This window comes from Falco punctatus (assembly GCF_963210335.1).
Source record: "Falco punctatus genome assembly, chromosome: 8".
NCBI lineage: Eukaryota > Metazoa > Chordata > Aves > Falconiformes > Falconidae > Falco > Falco punctatus.
Window position 1 is genome coordinate 29,507,285 of NC_137588.1, and position 16,753 is coordinate 29,524,037.

At 43.5% G+C, this 16,753-nt stretch overlaps 2 protein-coding genes across 8 annotated transcripts in view; one reads left to right on the forward strand and one right to left on the reverse strand.

Moving 5' to 3' along the window:
- EPB41L5 (erythrocyte membrane protein band 4.1 like 5) overlaps nt 1-12,990 on the forward strand; it is a 65,942-nt gene extending 52,952 nt beyond the window's left edge. For 3 of the 6 annotated variants that reach the window (XM_080399523.1, XM_080399528.1, XM_080399525.1), the window contains exons 22-26: nt 273-366; nt 1,289-1,366; nt 2,216-2,257; nt 2,638-2,771; nt 3,649-12,990. In XM_080399523.1, the coding sequence (XP_080255649.1) occupies nt 273-366; nt 1,289-1,366; nt 2,216-2,257; nt 2,638-2,771; nt 3,649-3,706 (406 nt within the window). In that variant the 3' untranslated portion in view covers nt 3,707-12,990. The remainder of the gene's footprint in view (nt 1-272; nt 367-1,288; nt 1,367-2,215; nt 2,258-2,637; nt 2,772-3,648) is intronic. The other 3 variants (XM_080399527.1, XM_080399524.1, XM_080399526.1) reach the window with 2 other exon arrangements.
- The window catches only part of LOC308068623 (uncharacterized protein), a 38,088-nt gene continuing 31,443 nt past the window's right edge, over nt 10,109-16,753 (reverse strand). For both annotated transcript variants that reach the window (XM_080399529.1, XM_080399530.1), the window contains 4 exons: nt 16,667-16,713; nt 15,129-15,249; nt 14,036-14,222; nt 10,109-13,693 (listed from right to left, as the gene is read on the reverse strand). In XM_080399529.1, coding sequence (XP_080255655.1) covers nt 13,003-13,693; nt 14,036-14,222; nt 15,129-15,249; nt 16,667-16,713 — 1,046 coding nt within the window. In that variant the 3' untranslated portion in view covers nt 10,109-13,002. The remainder of the gene's footprint in view (nt 13,694-14,035; nt 14,223-15,128; nt 15,250-16,666; nt 16,714-16,753) is intronic.

Below are 16,753 nucleotides of genomic sequence, written 5' to 3' on the forward strand. Positions count from 1 at the left end.
AGGCAAATTGGAAACAAGGACTGAAGAGGCTCCTTTCAGACAGGAGACATTGACACTGTTGGGTCTATATATAGCTGTAGCTGAAACTATGAAAGAGAGCAGTCCTCTGCGGAGGTAGTTGGAAGGCATTTACTTCAACATCCTCACAAATGTCGGTGTCTTGCCTGCCGCACATGGGACTGGCATCAAGTTTTTGGGTTGAGCTGTCAGGGAAGCAGCACGGTTTCATGCTACCCAGGCAGTGTGCTGATGAGAATGTTTTCTCCTTTCAGTAATGCATTAAATGAGGACAGCGCTGCCTCTAACCACGAAGACCTGATGATTCCAGTTAATCTGGCTCCAGCTGAGGAGGCTGCTGTTCCAAAGGTATCGCCACCTTCCAGCCTGCAAGGTTTCTTTGTGTCACGTTCTGAGCTGCTGATGGCTCCAGGCAAGCACAGCAGACCTTGCTGCGTGCCTCTCATAACTCAGTGAATACCAGTCCTTGGCGAATACCAAAGATGCTTTCTGGATCACACGGGGGCACTGTACAGATCTCTCCAAAGGCCATTTCTGAGTGTCCTTTCAGGTTCTTTGCCTGACACTTATATTTCTAAACTGATTGTTTTCTTCATGCTGGTGAGGAGCCCGCTAAATCCCAATGATTTGATGCTCCAGGAAAGATGCTGCAGGGCTGGCATTCTGACATAGGCAATTCTTATCAAAATAACAAGGGGGAAAAGTTTAAATTGAAATGTTTAATTGTTATATTTGGGTTGCCTTATGGATAAGACAGTTTTTAACTGGACTTCATGAAATGCTCATAGTAATTCAGAAGTCAGCTTTCCTTTGTCAGAGGACTCCGACATCGGACTCTGCTGTTAACTTCAGCAGACTGAGGGGTTATTCTGGATCATGAAAGCACCATGCCCTATAGCTGGTGTCCCAGTATGAGGTAGTTGATCCCACTGAATAATTACCAATTTCATCTTCTGAGTTCAAATACTCAGCTCACAAACCCTGCTGACCTTCTTGTTGAATGGCGCAGTACCCTGTCCTCATATAGGAGGATGGGACAGTCTCACAGCTTGCTCACAATGGCAGTGGCATTGTTTCTGGTACATTGATGAGAATAGGTGAAATGAAAAGGCTATTAAAAAAGATCATATGGAAAGATTTGAGAAAAGAGACCTGATAAACAATGATGCTCGTTAAGGACACTGGTCTAACTCAGGAAGCCACTAGAGTATTCAGGCAGACCTATCTGGTTACTACTGGGAGTTCAATTCAAAACTGATTTATTCCATAGAGCACTCCAGATGACCAGGACGTTTCCTTAACATCATTGACAGAGAATCTAATTGACTTTACAGAAGCCACACCTCGGGTAAATGTATTTCAAAACCAAACTTCTTCCTTCACACATACAGTGGTTTTTACTCATGAATTCTCCTCTGGTTTTAGTATCTGTCCACCAGGCTTGGATCTGCCGCAGTAGAGCAAGGTGGTGTTTGACCTGGATCACTGCATATATGCCCCTCTGTGTGAAGGGTGGTTGCCCATAGGGTTGTAGACCCTACAGCTTTGTAATGGACATGAAGGAACACGAAGAGTTAACTTGTATCTGTGCCACAAGAGCCAGTAGGATTATTATAGTGCACCTGCAAGTGCCAGCCTGCTTCTCAGGCTTCTGAGTATATATAATACTTCAGAAATTATATATAAATGTGTACATATGCACACAGGTGTATATGTGTTTGTGTGTGTATATAAGTAGATGAAAATAAATACTTGAGAAATAAACTTTTAATACAAATCAACTCTTTTGTATAGATTAAAAAAATCTCTTGTAATCTGTGCCAGCAAAAAAGGAATTAAATTGCATGCACCAAAAATAGGGGGAAGGAGTGGGACCTTTAAACTGTTGACAGAAGTGTGCTTTTGGTTAACTTTGTCCACAAAGCAGAAAAAAATAACGGGTTCAGTTGCCTTTTGGAAGGGAGCGCTGTGCTGAAACTGTTATCAGCGAGTTTCTGTGAGTGAGCGGGTAGTAGCTGTATGCTGGGTGGGTGCCATTACCTTTCGGTGTGAAGTCACAGCTGTAGCTGATCACTAGCATGGTTCAAAGACTAGCAGTGGGCAAATATTCCAGATTGTTTTGGGAGGCAGTATTGCTTTGAGAATGTTCTCAGCCGTTTCCAACCTTTTCTAATGAGCATTTATTTGCTTTTTGTAGGTGTCTTCCCAGCCCATGATAACACCGAGGTGGATAGTGCCAGTGAGTTATTTGACCATTCGTTAACAACCAAAAAAAAGAAAAAAAGAAAGCTTTTCTCGTGATTAATAAACAGGAGCTCAAGTAAAATAGTAAACTATAATTATTTGAAAGCGCATAAAATAATGACCAAAAATAAAGCAAACTAATTCAACTGAAGTAAATCAACATACGTATCCTGTTAATATTTTAACTTTATTTTTGCCACGTTACCTGTGGGCAAATGCCATAAGGTTTCTTTAAGAACTTGCATTTAATGAAGCCCACCCTGGAACCTGATGAATCTTAGTTTTTACTGTTATAAATAAATCCTATTGGAAAATGAGCTTGTCTTGTCTGGCAGGTTTTTATTTCAGTTTTCTGTTTTATTCTCCCCAATTCAGACTGGACTAATTCCCAATGGGCCTTTGGGAGATGATGTTGCCTTATCTATGAAGGCCATGAAAGGCAGCACAGACACTCTGTTGTCATCAGCTGGATTGCCACCATCCCAACAGACATCTGATGTCCTTGCAAGGTAAGGTCTCCTCAGCACTCACTACAGAACTTTGTGCGGTGGAAAGGACATATGTGCTTTTATTGCTTCCACTTAAATACTTATAGTCATCATTTAGACACAGTGCCTTTTTTTGTGGTGCTTATAAACTGTAGAAACTATATATAAACTTCTGTCTCAATTTATAGCATTTAAAATCTTAACAAATAAATAGAGCAGCTGATGTGTATATATTTTTATATATTGTTTGAAGAGTAAGAATATTTTTTTTAATTCAAGGAAGTAAAGGAACAAAGCATAAAAATTTAGTTGGAGTTGGAGGTAAACCTGTTGTCATGGCAAGTGCTACAAAATTGATCAAGTCTTTTAAATTATCCTTTCCCTTCAGTTTCTTTCCTAATCTACTAATGTGTTTTAGTACTGAACTGAAGTTATGGTACAGGTGAATTTTCTGAGAATTCTCTTTGCAGTGTTTCAATACCTGTCAGAGGATTGGTGGGGGTCAGGAGAGACGGGCTGGGGGGTGTCCCAGTTATTTCCAAGCTGTAAGGAAGTCGCGAGAACAGAATCTGTAGAAACCTTTTCCCTTGCTGTTCTCTTTTCCGCTGTGCTGGTGAGGCAGAACGATGGAGTGATGATCAGGCCTTCCAGTGAACCTCTTACAATGTGGGTGCGGATGACAATGCTGCTGCTGCTGCACTGTGTGAAATTGATTGTTTGCTCTTCTGCAGTTGTCCATTGGAAAGATTTGTCCATTGGCCTCATTAAATTACAAGGGGAGCAGCTATGAACACTCTTTGGAACAATACTAATCTTTCTCTTTTTTAATCCCTTATGGCAGATCTTTTTGAAGGAGTGTGTATTTACAGGGCCTCATTTTTTTCCCCCCCCCTTTTAGCCCAGTTACTGAGGATGCTACAGTAAGAACGAAGTGTTTACTCACCACTGAACTCTAGGAGTTTCTGCACGTCCCACCTTGTAAAAAACCTCAGATCTTCTAACACATCTCCAAGGGATCCTTCAAAAAGACTTGCTTGGGATCAAACTCTTGCTGAATGGAAGTCAGACAGCCAGCTGGGTTGCTAGGATCCAGGAAGAGACTTTTACTTTTACTGTGATCTAACTGGAATTACAGTCTAAACCGGGAAATAAAACCACATGCACATTTGATCTTCTCCCTCAGGAGAAGTGAAACATCACACTGGAGCTAGTTCTGAACGTGAGGAACAGAATCTAGTTGCATTCCACTCACGCTAGGTTTAGTCTTACTTACCCTGTGCTGCCTCTCAAGTGTTAATGAGAAGCGTTCACTGTGATGCTAGCTACGTAGTGTGTGAGCAGCTGTCCCCTGACCTGTGTGGATGAATATTGGAAAGATCAGGAGAACTTGTAGGGCCACCTTGTGGCCACACTGTGCACGGTGGTTCACGGTGGTGGTGACTGTTCCATGCGGCCAAGGACGTTTTCTTCTGTGTGATTGTTCCCTTTGTTTTTCATTTCTTTTACCAACACATACTCTTCTTTTGGCCTTAAACCCCTTAATAATCCTTGCACCTCTTGTTACAGTACCTGGGAAGAATGAAAATCTAGTCCATCAGTGACTATCTACATCGACTGGATTTGAGCTGCTCATTGCAACCAGGAAAAGGAAAATTAACCTGCCAAACAGCTTATAGCATTAGCAGACTTCAGCAGAGGTCCCACGTTACGACACTGATTATTTCATTTCCTGTGTGACTCAAATACAGGTGTTTTAGGCTAGAGATATGTGTGTTTTACATGCTGAAGCAGTAGAGGTATGAGCGTACCTTACTTCACAAACTGCTTGTTGGTTAGTTTTGTTGTCATATAGGACTAGTAGGGAAAAGAAATTTCTTGTTTCTATTCATACTATTTCTGGGTGTTTTTTTCCAGATGCTGTGCTTTGGGAATACTTACCAGGTGTGTTAGCGGCATGGGGGTACAACTAGATCAGTTCTTAATAGCACCTTGAGTCCTGTTCCAAGTGTCATCTAATAGTTGTATGTGGAACAAAGAATAGAAAGAATAAGGTGAAAACCAGAAAAAAAGATCAGAAGTCCCTGTAAGCAGTTCACTTCTTTGTAGAAGAAAAGTAGGAGCACTTGCAAAAGCATGCTCCACAGAGCTGGTGAAGGCCTTTTGGTGCTGCGGTGAAGTACAGGTTACAATATGTGTGGGTTGGAAGACTTAATTTGAGTTCTGGGCAGCAATATCCTCATAGGGACGTGTAGAGGTGAGCAGCACATGGACCCTTGGGACACAGCCTGTGAAAAAGGTCAGTGCAGAGTTGGAGGGATGGAGGCCCGATGATGAACTCCATACCTGCTAACAGGGAAGCTCAGATGAAACCGCTGGGATCTTTCTTAGGGAGAGCTTTGTACATATGACTGGGGTTGGAGGTTGTTTTCTGCATACTGCCGCTGTTTATACATACTTCTATACCTGTGGTTTTTAGAAATAATTTTAAATGTGAAAGTTGGTTCTGACACCTGTATGCACAACCTCATTTCTGCACACTGGCTGTGTGCACGTGTCTCACTGCAGACGAAGATTTGGACCAAACCACTGTGGGTTGTGTGAGTAAGCTGGTGCCTGGCTAGGCTGCTGCTTTCAGACTAGGGCATCCTTACTGGTGCTCTTGTTTGCAAGATGCTGAATGAGAGTGTTGAGGAAGAAGCCACGTGGCATTCACGTGACCCACTGCCACTTCTCAAACCCCCGAGGCCTTAACAGAGAAACGTGGAAACCATAGGGAGCTCTTGGGGCCAACATGCCAGAGTGACTCTCTGTAGACAGCGATTTGCAGCCGTTGCCTCCAGAACGGGGAGTCAAAATGGGTAACGGGCGCATCACCTGCCCGCTGCAGCCTGGGGCTCAGTGGGCAGGCTCCCCGCTCCCGGCACTGCCAGCCGGGGGGGAGCTGCTGTCCTGGACCAGGGGGACTGTTTCTGCTCACCAGCCATTGAGCTCTGTCATTGGTACTTCCAGTTTATCGGCTTTTTTTTTTAAATAGGTTTAAGGCTGAGCCTTATTGCATATTAAAATGTAGAAGGTTCCTGATTCAAATATCAAATGTCTTGGTCTGGATTAATAATACACTTGCCAGCAAAGTTCCTGCAGGAAAAGGGAAGCTATGGCTGCAACAGTCTGCTTCCTGCACAAAGCCAGGACTGTGTGGGGAAACTTGGCACTTGCTATTCATCTGTTTGCTCAGCAGCTGAGCTGGCATTCGCCAGCTACATGTGTTGGTTTTGTAAATAGACAGAATGCAGTACATTTTCTCTTTAAGGCATGTTTGATATTTGACTCTTCCCGTTGGGTTCGGGAGCTCTGTGAACTGTTAACTTGAATCCCTCCCAAAAGCAGAATCACAGAAGTTTACAGTTTTACAGCATTGCGTGTTGAATACCATCCTCAGATTCCTCCCGAGCAATCATGTACAGCAAATAACAAGTAAATAACATGTGTGGTGAGTGTGTCCCCTTAAAATCTAAATGGTTCCAAGCAGCCAACTGTTATTTCAGCATGGTCAGGATAGTGGTGATGGAGGGGAATGTTGTGTGTGTGCAGATGTGTGTAAATACAAAAATTTCAAATGGGCAAGGTTTTCTTCAATTTTCAGAGGACTAATACTTGAAACTTTATTTAAAAATTCAAATTTTTCAACTATTAAAACTGGGGACTTGGCAATTTCTAGTAAGATTTGAGGCTGCAAAACTGCAGAATCTGCAGTGATATCTGATACTTGGAGCAAATATTCACTCCATTTAACTCAACGTAGCTTATTTAGCTAATCGAAATCAGTGTTTATATACAGAGCGTGGTGAGACTAAGGCGCCACAGTTAACGTGATCTGACCAGACACACGGGTATCTGAACGTCCTGTCATTTGACATCACTGTTTTGCTTTAAAACTACAGGTATCATGTTGTATTGTGACAGGCTAACAGGTAACGCAGCATTACTTAGCCCCTGCATTTTATGGAGCACAAGTAAGTATAATAGTTCCTACAGCTAGAGTTAACAAAGTATTATTTAATGCCTGTGTGCTACTGAGAAAAAAGGGGGTTTCCTACCATTGCTTACACTATGCTTGGCTATAAGGTCCAACCATCCTCTAAAAGTTTATTTTTTTGTACTTGTTTAAAAAGATTTATAAAATTTATAACTTTTGACTCAGGTGTTGGGATGTTGGCAGGTCTGCCAGCCACTGTAAGGGTTGACAGGAATGAATAAATGCACGATCTGTTGCAGTCGTTTGGAAAAAGCCAGCTCCCCGATATAAAAAAATAATAAAAAAATTTAAAAAATCAAATTTATTTCCAAAGTTATGCCCTATTGATTGACTAATATATGTCCCAGCCTGTCCCCAGTAACTGGCCTAGTACCCTTTTGCTGCGTGTGCAGGCAATGCTGATTAGACACAGGTGCTTGCTTTTCACTCAATAATTAAAAACCAGTTAAACTAAAAACGTGATTGGATCTAAAAGTAAAAGTGATTTTACTCCAGTCACACTCCATAAGTGATTGGAGTAGAACGTTTTATAGAAATCTTAACATTTATAAGAACAAAAACCCCAGCCTGTATCTCGAACTCATTGATCTTGAGGAGGTGCTGCATCTTGGAACTGCAATTCAGCCTCACCTGTTTAGTCCAACAGGCAGAGCCCAGAGAGTCGGGGTGCGCGGAGTACTTGGTAACGGTCTTCCAAGCTTTTGAAATGGGCATTAAAATGTGGGGGTTCAGGCCCTCTTACACTTGAATTAAGGGTGTCTCTTTAATTCAGTGGTAAAAGGATTTAATAGTAGGTAAGTCATAATGACAAAATAACTACTTACCTGGTAGTCAGTCACGGTTAATGGATTAGCTTGAATGTGTTCGATTTTGAACTTAATTTCCATGTATACATTGTCAAAGACAGACAGCTGTGTAGAAGTTGAGGTTTGGACAATTTTTTGGACGCAACTTCAGCAAGAAAATTTGCAGCACTGTGAGAGGCGCTCAGGTGAACGGTCCAGTTACATTTGGGTCTCTTTCCACAAACTTTTCAGCCCTGGCCCGTTAGCCTTTGGTCCACACCTTGCTCAGTCTTGTTTCTTGAAGTAAAGATGCACTGTTAAGATCAGCATATCCTTCACAGACGGCACTGAATATATTTTTCACATTATGAACATATTCTGGTACAACCCAAATCTTCTGCAGGTTAAGTGTTAGCAGCTCTGTTTCACGGCCAGCTAGCGTTTAAAGCTCTGTCTGGGCACACAGTGTTTCTTAGTCTAGAAAGCTGGGGGGTGTGTGTGTGGTGTGTATATATAGCTGTTAGACATGGTAACGTCACAGCTTTCAAATGCAGCTAGACAATCGTAACTTTAATACCAAAAAAATAAAAATAACCCACGCTAATGGCCTTTCTGTCACACGGGTGTAATCTGGGTGTGTGTGTGTTTGGTCCGAGTGTGAGCACCACAGATGTGCCCACCATGCTCAAGTGGAGCTGGAGTTGGTATGATTTCATGAAGTGCTGCACTGTCTTGTCTCACAGTGTTTGGGAGGGAGATCCAAGCGGTCGGCACAGCCTGTTGGGAGCCAGGACCCGTCGCTCAGCATCGCGCATGGTTATGCACTGGAGCGGGTGCTGCCCCTGCAGCCATGTTGGACCCTTTGTGGCCAGGAGCCGCAAGATTCTCCTACAAAATTCACCTCCTTTCTACTGTTTGGCTTTCTTAAACACACACCAGACCCTCCCTACCTATAACTGGACAAACTTATTTTTGATGTAAGAATATTTTTTTAGCTAGATTTTTTTGTTAAAGCCACACTAACTACAATTTTTACCTTTTATATGTAAAGCTTGGCAATAGCTCTCAATGTATAATTTATTTGGGTTTTTTTTACATAAAACAAAGTGCACCCTCTTGCTTCTGTTTCACAATAGTGAGGTATGAACTGTGTTAGGCACTGCACTGAAATCTGTGTTGAAACTGTATATGGGAACAAGAAACTGTGATTTGTAGTCCACTCCACCCAATCTTGAAATGTTTATACTGTAGTTTTGTCTTAAATATACCACATCAGCACAGAAGTCTCGCCGAGTCATCTTTAAGCAACGCTGTGTTACGCTGGTGTGGCAGTACGAGGCAGGTGAGGCGGCTGGGGCTTGGGACATGAGCCGTGCAGTGAGGGACGGTGGCTGCTGCACCCCTGAAATGGAAGCCAAAGGTGTGTGGCAGAGCCGAGCATCACCCCACCATCGGGGCAAGGGGCCTCTGTGGCAGCGTATTTTTTTTTTTTTTTGTCTGTATGCAAAGGTTGCTTGGCAGCATCTAATTGGAGAAAAGGGCACCTGGGTTAGAGAGATTTGTAAACTTATTTTGGATGTCATAACTGCAGGCCATGTTATACACTTAATTTGTTGTCAATTAAAGCATAACTTAAGATGACATCTAAACTTGCTAAAGAATTAAATGCTGCCTTTCCAAAAGAGCTGAGATTGTCCAGGAGGGCTGTCAGGTGTTCAGTGGTTTTGAAAATCGAAGTACCGAGGTGTGTGCCCTGAAGGGAAGCTTGAACTCCCAAGTGTAGTTGCACAACATGCCAACAAAGGTATGTGCCTGTCAACGGAGCAGTCTTGCTTTTATTTCCAATAAGGGTTTGGTTTATGTTTTGAAGTATGATAGTGCTAATTATTATTTAAAGGAAACTTTTTATTTCCGAACCCCGAGTTTGGTGCAATGCTTAGGAATGCACCAAAGGGCAACCAAACCATTTGATCATCTTCATTCTCAGCAATTAATAAACTTGGGAAAGTATCAAAAGGAAGATAAATAATTCCATCCTAATCAGTAAGTTCAGAGAAAGTAGTTTCCCTTGTGGCATAATTTGTTGTGTAGGTCAATACGATCCCACTAATAAGTCACTGAATTGTTCTCCAAATCCATTTATAACTCAAAACAACGAAACATGTTTAGTTCAGATATTTTAATTATTATTTTAAAAACCCCTCTTTAAATGTCTACATTTTAAATGAAAATCCCTCTGCCGTTCATGCATTTTAATGTTCAGAAACCAGATGGTAATTAAAGACAATGAGTTTGTTGAGATAGTTGAGGCTGATCAATTTGTTCTCTTGTATGCATGATTGATGATACAACAGTGCATCTCATGTCTCAGACAAGATTACTAAAGAACGCTGCATCCTTTTGCTTTTGTGCTACGGACTGAGTTGGACTGTGGGTGTATCAGAGACATGCAAGCTTCCCTTTTTTCCAGAGACATTTTAAAACAGCTAGCTTCAGTGGCAGCCCCTTCAGTCCGTGCCCAGCCAAAAAAATGGTGCGTTTTGTTTTGTTTCTAAACAGTTGCCGTTAGCTGGAGTAATTCCATTCATTATTTCATGCAGGCCACCACAGAGCGTTCAGATGGCAGCAGCTTATAGTCACTCGCTTGGGCCTGGGAGGAATTCCTATGAACTGCTGCAGTTAGGAGAAGCATCATGAGTACATCCACAACAGCTCCTCTATCGCTGTGAGAAGGTGACTGTGTTGGATAAAAATGTGCCAGGAAAACGGGAGTGAAACCAGTTGTGGTTCTCTGAGACACCTGTAAAGTGTAGCTGATAGCACTGGTTGAGTTTTGAAGGGGAAGATGGCCCAGGAAATGCGACACAGTGGTACAAGCAAGGATTGTGTGCCTAGGTCCTGGATACCGTTTCTGGGGAGAGAACCTGAAACACGGGTCACGCGTGCCCAGAAGGGACTGAGATGCCAGGCAGTGCTGCTGGTGAGCGCCTGCAGGACGCGGTCACTGCACGTCTCAGACCCCTTTCCTTCCAGCGTGAGCTCACCCGTGGTTTTTAAAGACCTGGGAGCAGGCCAGCGAGGGGAGAAACGGTGTCTGGTGGCTGCAGTGTGCTGCTGTAGCGGAGTCCCACTTTGGGATGGGAGCTCTCTGCCCCAGCAGTACCTGGGCTTAACCGCGGCTCAGCCTCCCGGCAGCAACCCCTGAGCCCGCATCTCTCCAGCCAGAGCCCCTCCTGGGCTCCGGTGCACCTCGGTCCTGCACGGCCCCCCTGCGGCATCGGGCTGGTTTGGGGGGTTAGGGTCTCTCGGGTGGGGGAGCTGGCGCAGTGCTGAAGGTGCTGGTGCAGCCACCTGCCTTGGCACGCCGGCAGAGGCGAGGAGAGGAGATGGGGGAGATGGGCACGTTCTGCAAGCTGCTTTTTCTTCCCCGTGCCAAGCCATCGCCTTTGGGCTGGCTCGTGTCCTGCCTGTGTTGGCTCCGAGTAAATGTTAAACCCTCTGTGGGGCTGCCAAAGGGAGGAGAGTTTGGGGGGGGCGGGCGGGAGAAAGGAATGGCAGAGGCTGGATGGCATTTTCCTGGGGCTCGTGCACATCCCCAGGATACCTGTACCTGCCAGGAGGCCTCCACATGACTTGGAAAGACACTGGTTTATTGTTGCCCGTTGCAGTTAAACTTCCTTCCCTCGTCAGTCCTAGATAAAAGCCTGTATGTTACGGCAGCTCTCTGGATAATGCCAACACAGACACGTCAGCTAGCAGAAGAAAAACACGCTGCTGATTTAAGACTGCAGTGCTCTGTACGTGCTCAACTCGCTGTACTGAAGTCCTTCCCAAACGTGCCTCCACAAACTGGGCAATTCCCCCTTCTTGGAGGAGAAATTCAAAGTCTGGGCAGCCCTCGAGGCTGGCTGAAGTGCCGTGAGGTGACCGGGGCTTGTGGGAGGGTGTTCCTTGTTCAGAAAGGTAAGTTCTTTGTTCAGTTTGAAAACAGAAATACATATTTGAAATTCACAAAAGCTCAGAAAATGAGTACACGCTGATACGCAAGGCAGCAGGCTTTATTTATATGGCAGCACACAATCCTCCCTGTTTCCAAACAAAGGTTACGGAAGGTCCACAGAACTCTTAAGTAGCTTTTTGTGAACTCATCTATAATTTTCCTGTCAAATTCATGTGACAGCTACTTGTGAAGAGATGATGAAAGTATCTGTAAATACTCTCACTTAACATTCATTCCTATGAAACTTTTGAGAAGTGATCTTTTCAAATATTCAGAAGTATTAAATTACGCTTTCCAGTAATCTCACACATCAGCATCTCTTCTTACAGATGGCTGAAGCTCAGTCAGAAGGCCGTGGCTTAGTAACTTCCACGGATATAAACACTTGAAACACTGGACAGTATTATCTCTCTAAAGAAGCACTTTTTCTTTTCAACAAAGAAAAACAAACCATACGTGAACTCAGGAGTTACTAGTGTAGGGGCTAAATGTGTACCAAATACTACACATGTTGACAGAACAGAGAGAGATGGGAGTTGGAAAAGCAGAAATCCCTTTGTGGCTCAATGTGAGTTACCGGTCTCAACAGCTTATGTTTTGTGCTGCTCCTGTAAAGTCTTCCTCTTTTTTTTTTTTTAGTTTTGTTTTTAACCCCTCCAGTAGAAAGCTAAACCCTCTTGAACCTGCGCTCAGTCATTAAACCCAGCAGTCACTTGGCAGCTCCTGTGTTCCTCCAGGTGTAACATACTTCCTCTGGTCTAATGCTGCACGTGATTTTCAAGGGAGGCTTGTGGTTTTTCTTCCTCAGGGTTAGATGCAATCCTTGAATTGCTTCTAGATTTCACTTGCTAATCTGCCTGTTGGGCGGCTTCTTTATTACAGGCCAACTCGTGTTGCAAATATATTTTGCAAAGAACCCTCCTTCAAGAAACAAAAAATCTTAAAAACCTTAGAAAATGTTGCCAATAAGATTCATCAGATCCCTCAAACATGACCATAATGTGCACGTACTTGATTCAAGTACATTTTTTGGGGTGCACATTTATTTCTTGTGCCAGTGCAAAACAAGCAAGCTTTGCACCTGAAATGGCAATTGTGGAGTCAGTAGGAGTTACTTGTAGTTCTGATCTTCAAGGCAGCATCAGCCACTGCAAATTGAAGGGATATTAACTGAGCAAAAGAGAAGTAACGAAAAGAGCAGCATTCCAACAAACTCCTCTCAGAAATTGCAACTTGCATGCAAGTTGTGACTTAAATATATGTCGGGTTTTGTTCACATCGTAAAAAATCTGTTCGCAGCAAGTATGAGAAGGTTTAAGTTTTCTTTTCCCCAGTGTGCTGACTGGAAACTGAAGACAGTTGCAAGCAGTTGGTTTACCACCTACTGGCACACTGGTGGAAATTTATTCTTTCACTTTGCAATCAAAGTGATCACAAGCTATCAAACTCCATTTGCCAGAACGAGATCTCAGAGACGCTGGACAAAGGTTTACCCCCAATGAGCAGCAGCATGTTGGTGTCACTGCTAACTGCATCCACTGTGGGCACATGCTGACAGCTGGGTCCCCCCTCTTCTCCCACGACCTGAGCAGCAGCACAAGTCTCTTCTTCTGAAGAGACAAGCAGACGGAGCGACTCGTCCTTTGACAAAGTGCTTGTTGCTCTGTTCGGGTCTGGTTCTGCCTCTGAAGTGGTTTGAAATGCACCGAAGCCCCCTGGCTCCAGAGGCAAGCTGAAGGTTTTCATTTCCATTGCAGTGCTTTCCTCGTTGCTGAACGCTCTGTACGCAGGCTGTTGGCAGAAGTAGTTGCAGAAGCGAGTGTGCTTCGGGATGGCCACCAGCTGCTGATGGCCCTTCTGCTTACTCTTCCAGTGGCTGGGGAACGTACTGGTGACCTCTGAGGTAGTTTGGAAATCAACACCGACTCCTAAGATGCAGTGATACATTTTAGGAGAAAAGCTTGCCTTTGTGGTACAACTATGCTTCTTCCATGTCTGCATATGGAAATGATACTTCCAGAGGTCACCGTTACAACTGGAATTTGAAATCCCTCCTCCAAAAATCAGCATAGAGTCTCTGAAGACTATTGAAGCGTGACCTACCACTGGAGGAGGTCCTTGGCTGAATGTTGAGAGAAACCAGCAGTTAAGGGCAGATAAACAAGGAACTAAGACTGATTTTAGCCTCTATTTTTCTTCTGACTCAGAAGGATGACTACTAAACAGCTGCATTGGAACATCAAAATTACACTGCTGACAGCTGCATCAACGCCTTGCCAACCACTCTTCCAAGCAAAGCCAACTGGAGCCCCAGGGATGGCAGCAGTAACTACATCTTGATCTGAACAATTCCTACAGTTGCCAAAAGGGCAGCGTCTCCTGCTCTTCCTGCACACGGTTATCAAATGGTAACATCAATTCTCTCTTTCCCTGTTAATTTAGTGTAACAAATAGCATAGCTTACCTTGTTCTGATGCTGGACCAGCTGCTGCTTACAAAGTCCCACTTCCACAAGTCCTTCTGTTCACTCAGACCCATCAGTCCGCCAAAGAGGTACATGCCAGTGTGATAGACGACTGCTGAGTGGCCATGCCGAGGTCCTGGGCCAGTACTGTGGGATGGGGGGGAAACACATGACCACTTTCTTGTATCTGAAAGGAAAATATTAATTTATAGATGTACCAAATTTACCTTAGTATTTGAGAAGGGATTTATTTCAAGAAGAAAGTAACAATTCTGTTGAGAATAAGGGTTTCTACTCTAAGCTTAATATAAGCTAACAATTTAAATTCTGACACTGAAAAAGTGCATTTAAAAGATCAGTTTTAAAATAATTTTTTAAATGAAAATGTCAGCTGCTGTATAACAGACACCATGGAAATTTTATTTGCAGAGCAGTTTTTCCTGTGGCTTTGTTAATTCATGAACTCTGACAAAGATAATTTCCTGGCTGCAAGAGGAGAAAAAGATCAGTCAACAAAAACACTCCTTCAGTAACGTCTGTGCTTATTCTCCATGTGAGGGAATGAAGGATGAGATAAACGCATCAGTTATTTCAAAATAGTGACTGAATGGCCACCAGATAACAAAAGTTATCCATTTAGGAAGTCTCTGGGAATCATCTGGTTTGCAACCACCAGATTAATGATGAATATGCTAACGAAACCATCTCCTGTCAGGTTTGGCTCCCCACAGTCGGTTCTAGATTTGTGATTCAACAGATGGCATTAATAGGCTGAAATCAGGGTCTCTGCTACGTCCCAAAGTTTTTGGTAATCCTTGTTCTGTTCACTGTTCGCTAAATTCTTCATTCTTGCTGATTTTCAGCTCTAAAGCTGGCAAATACTGTGAAACTTCTTCCAGTGTAATACAATCCAATTAATCTCAGCTGGGTATTAATTTAATCGACAGAATTCATAATTAAATACTGCCAAACAGAAGCCAAAACTACCTTACATTTCTACTGACAAGAATTTTCTGAAGAGAGCAAGCCGTGCTTTCCTGCAGCAGTCATAGTTTTACACCGGATGAAAGCCTTGTCGTGCTTTTTAACTTACCAAAACAGAAAGCCCAAAACTCCTGTGAAATGCCTCTAATGCCAAAGTATCCCCCGTAGATGTACATACTGGAACGGTACGCTACTGCACTGTGACCTTTCCTGTTAGCTGGCGCTGAGCTCTAAAACCATTTCATAAAAAGACAAAAACCCGTTTACAGATCAAGTCCTATCAGTAGCAATGTCTGACTTGGGAATATTCCCAAGTGAGGAAAACCATGGGTTTAGGTTGTGTTAAACTGCTTTGAAAATGCAGAATAAATCCACCCCGGAAGATCTGTAGGGACGCAAATACAAACCATCCTCAAACCGAAGCACCCCTCCCTTTTCCAACCCGCCACGGCACGTCACGCCCACAGCCCCGTCTCGGTGCCACATCAGCGGTACTGCCGTCACACCTGCTGCCACGCACAGCTCCGCAATGCGCATCGGCCATAGTACCCCTATAGTACTCCCAGTACGCCTGGGAATAGGATGGGGGGATGTAGCCCTTTCCACCATCAAGCACAGCCTTCCTGCACCGAGGAGGCTTTACTCCCAAGAGTAGCTCTCCGTCCCCGTGCTTGGCGTGGATTTGCCCTGCCGCAAGTCCGAGGCTATGTATGCCCTGGCCCTCAGGAAGAAACCAGCCGGTTCCTGCGGCATTCGCAGCAGTGTCAGCACCGCTGAGACTTGTGGACCCAAACCTGGGGAGGCCCAGCTAAAGCTGGAACAAAACACAAGCCAAGTTTTGGGTTTGGCCTTTTGTTTTGCTTTGGTTATTTCTTCTCAAACAGCCCATTGCAGGGGGCAGGGGCATGTTCTCTATATTCTGTTTAGGATAACTACAAGAAACCATTTGATCCTATGTGTAAGAAGGAGTTGATACATAATTCTGTCATATTTGTTGTATGTAAACAAAATATCATCAACTGTATAACACCCCACAAATGATCCTGCAGTCCCAAACTTTGTCTTGACTCCTCCACCAAACACAGGTAAGTGCAGTAGTAGCTGCATCCTACATTAAGGATTTTTTTATATAATTTTATAGTGTAGTAACACTGTGAGGATGAAGTTTCAATAGCAAAAAAATTCTTTACAGGTAATGATATATAAACCCAGTCTCTTAAGACCAAGACGTAAATGCTTCCACTGAGGTTTCATAAATGCTGCAGCACTTCCCATTTCAAAATTTTTAGTGTGGCTGCCCCTTTGTTTTCACAACCCTACTTTTAAAAGCACAGGCTTCACGTATGGTTGCAATATTCCATTTAAAATTAGTTTTCTTGACAAGGCTATCAGAAAACCAGAAGCAGTAGTAGAGAGGACTTAACTTCTTACACAGGACTTAAATTTTAAGAGCAGTATTTTTTTAAACACTGTTTTAAAGAAGGAAAAAGCCTTAGTTATTGGAAGTGCAAAGAAATAAAGTATAGCCACGTGTCTCTGAAGAGATGAGATTGGAACTGTTTGGGGGAACATATTTCAAAGCAATCTGTTTAATCAACAAAGCAACAGGCATTTGATTCACACATTCACCACTTCCTGGCTCCTTACCTCAGTCTCTGCTGGTACGTTACAGCACTCTGTCCATCTTGCAGAATCTAGGGGATTGTTTTAATAAAGCGCAGTTTATATCTCAGA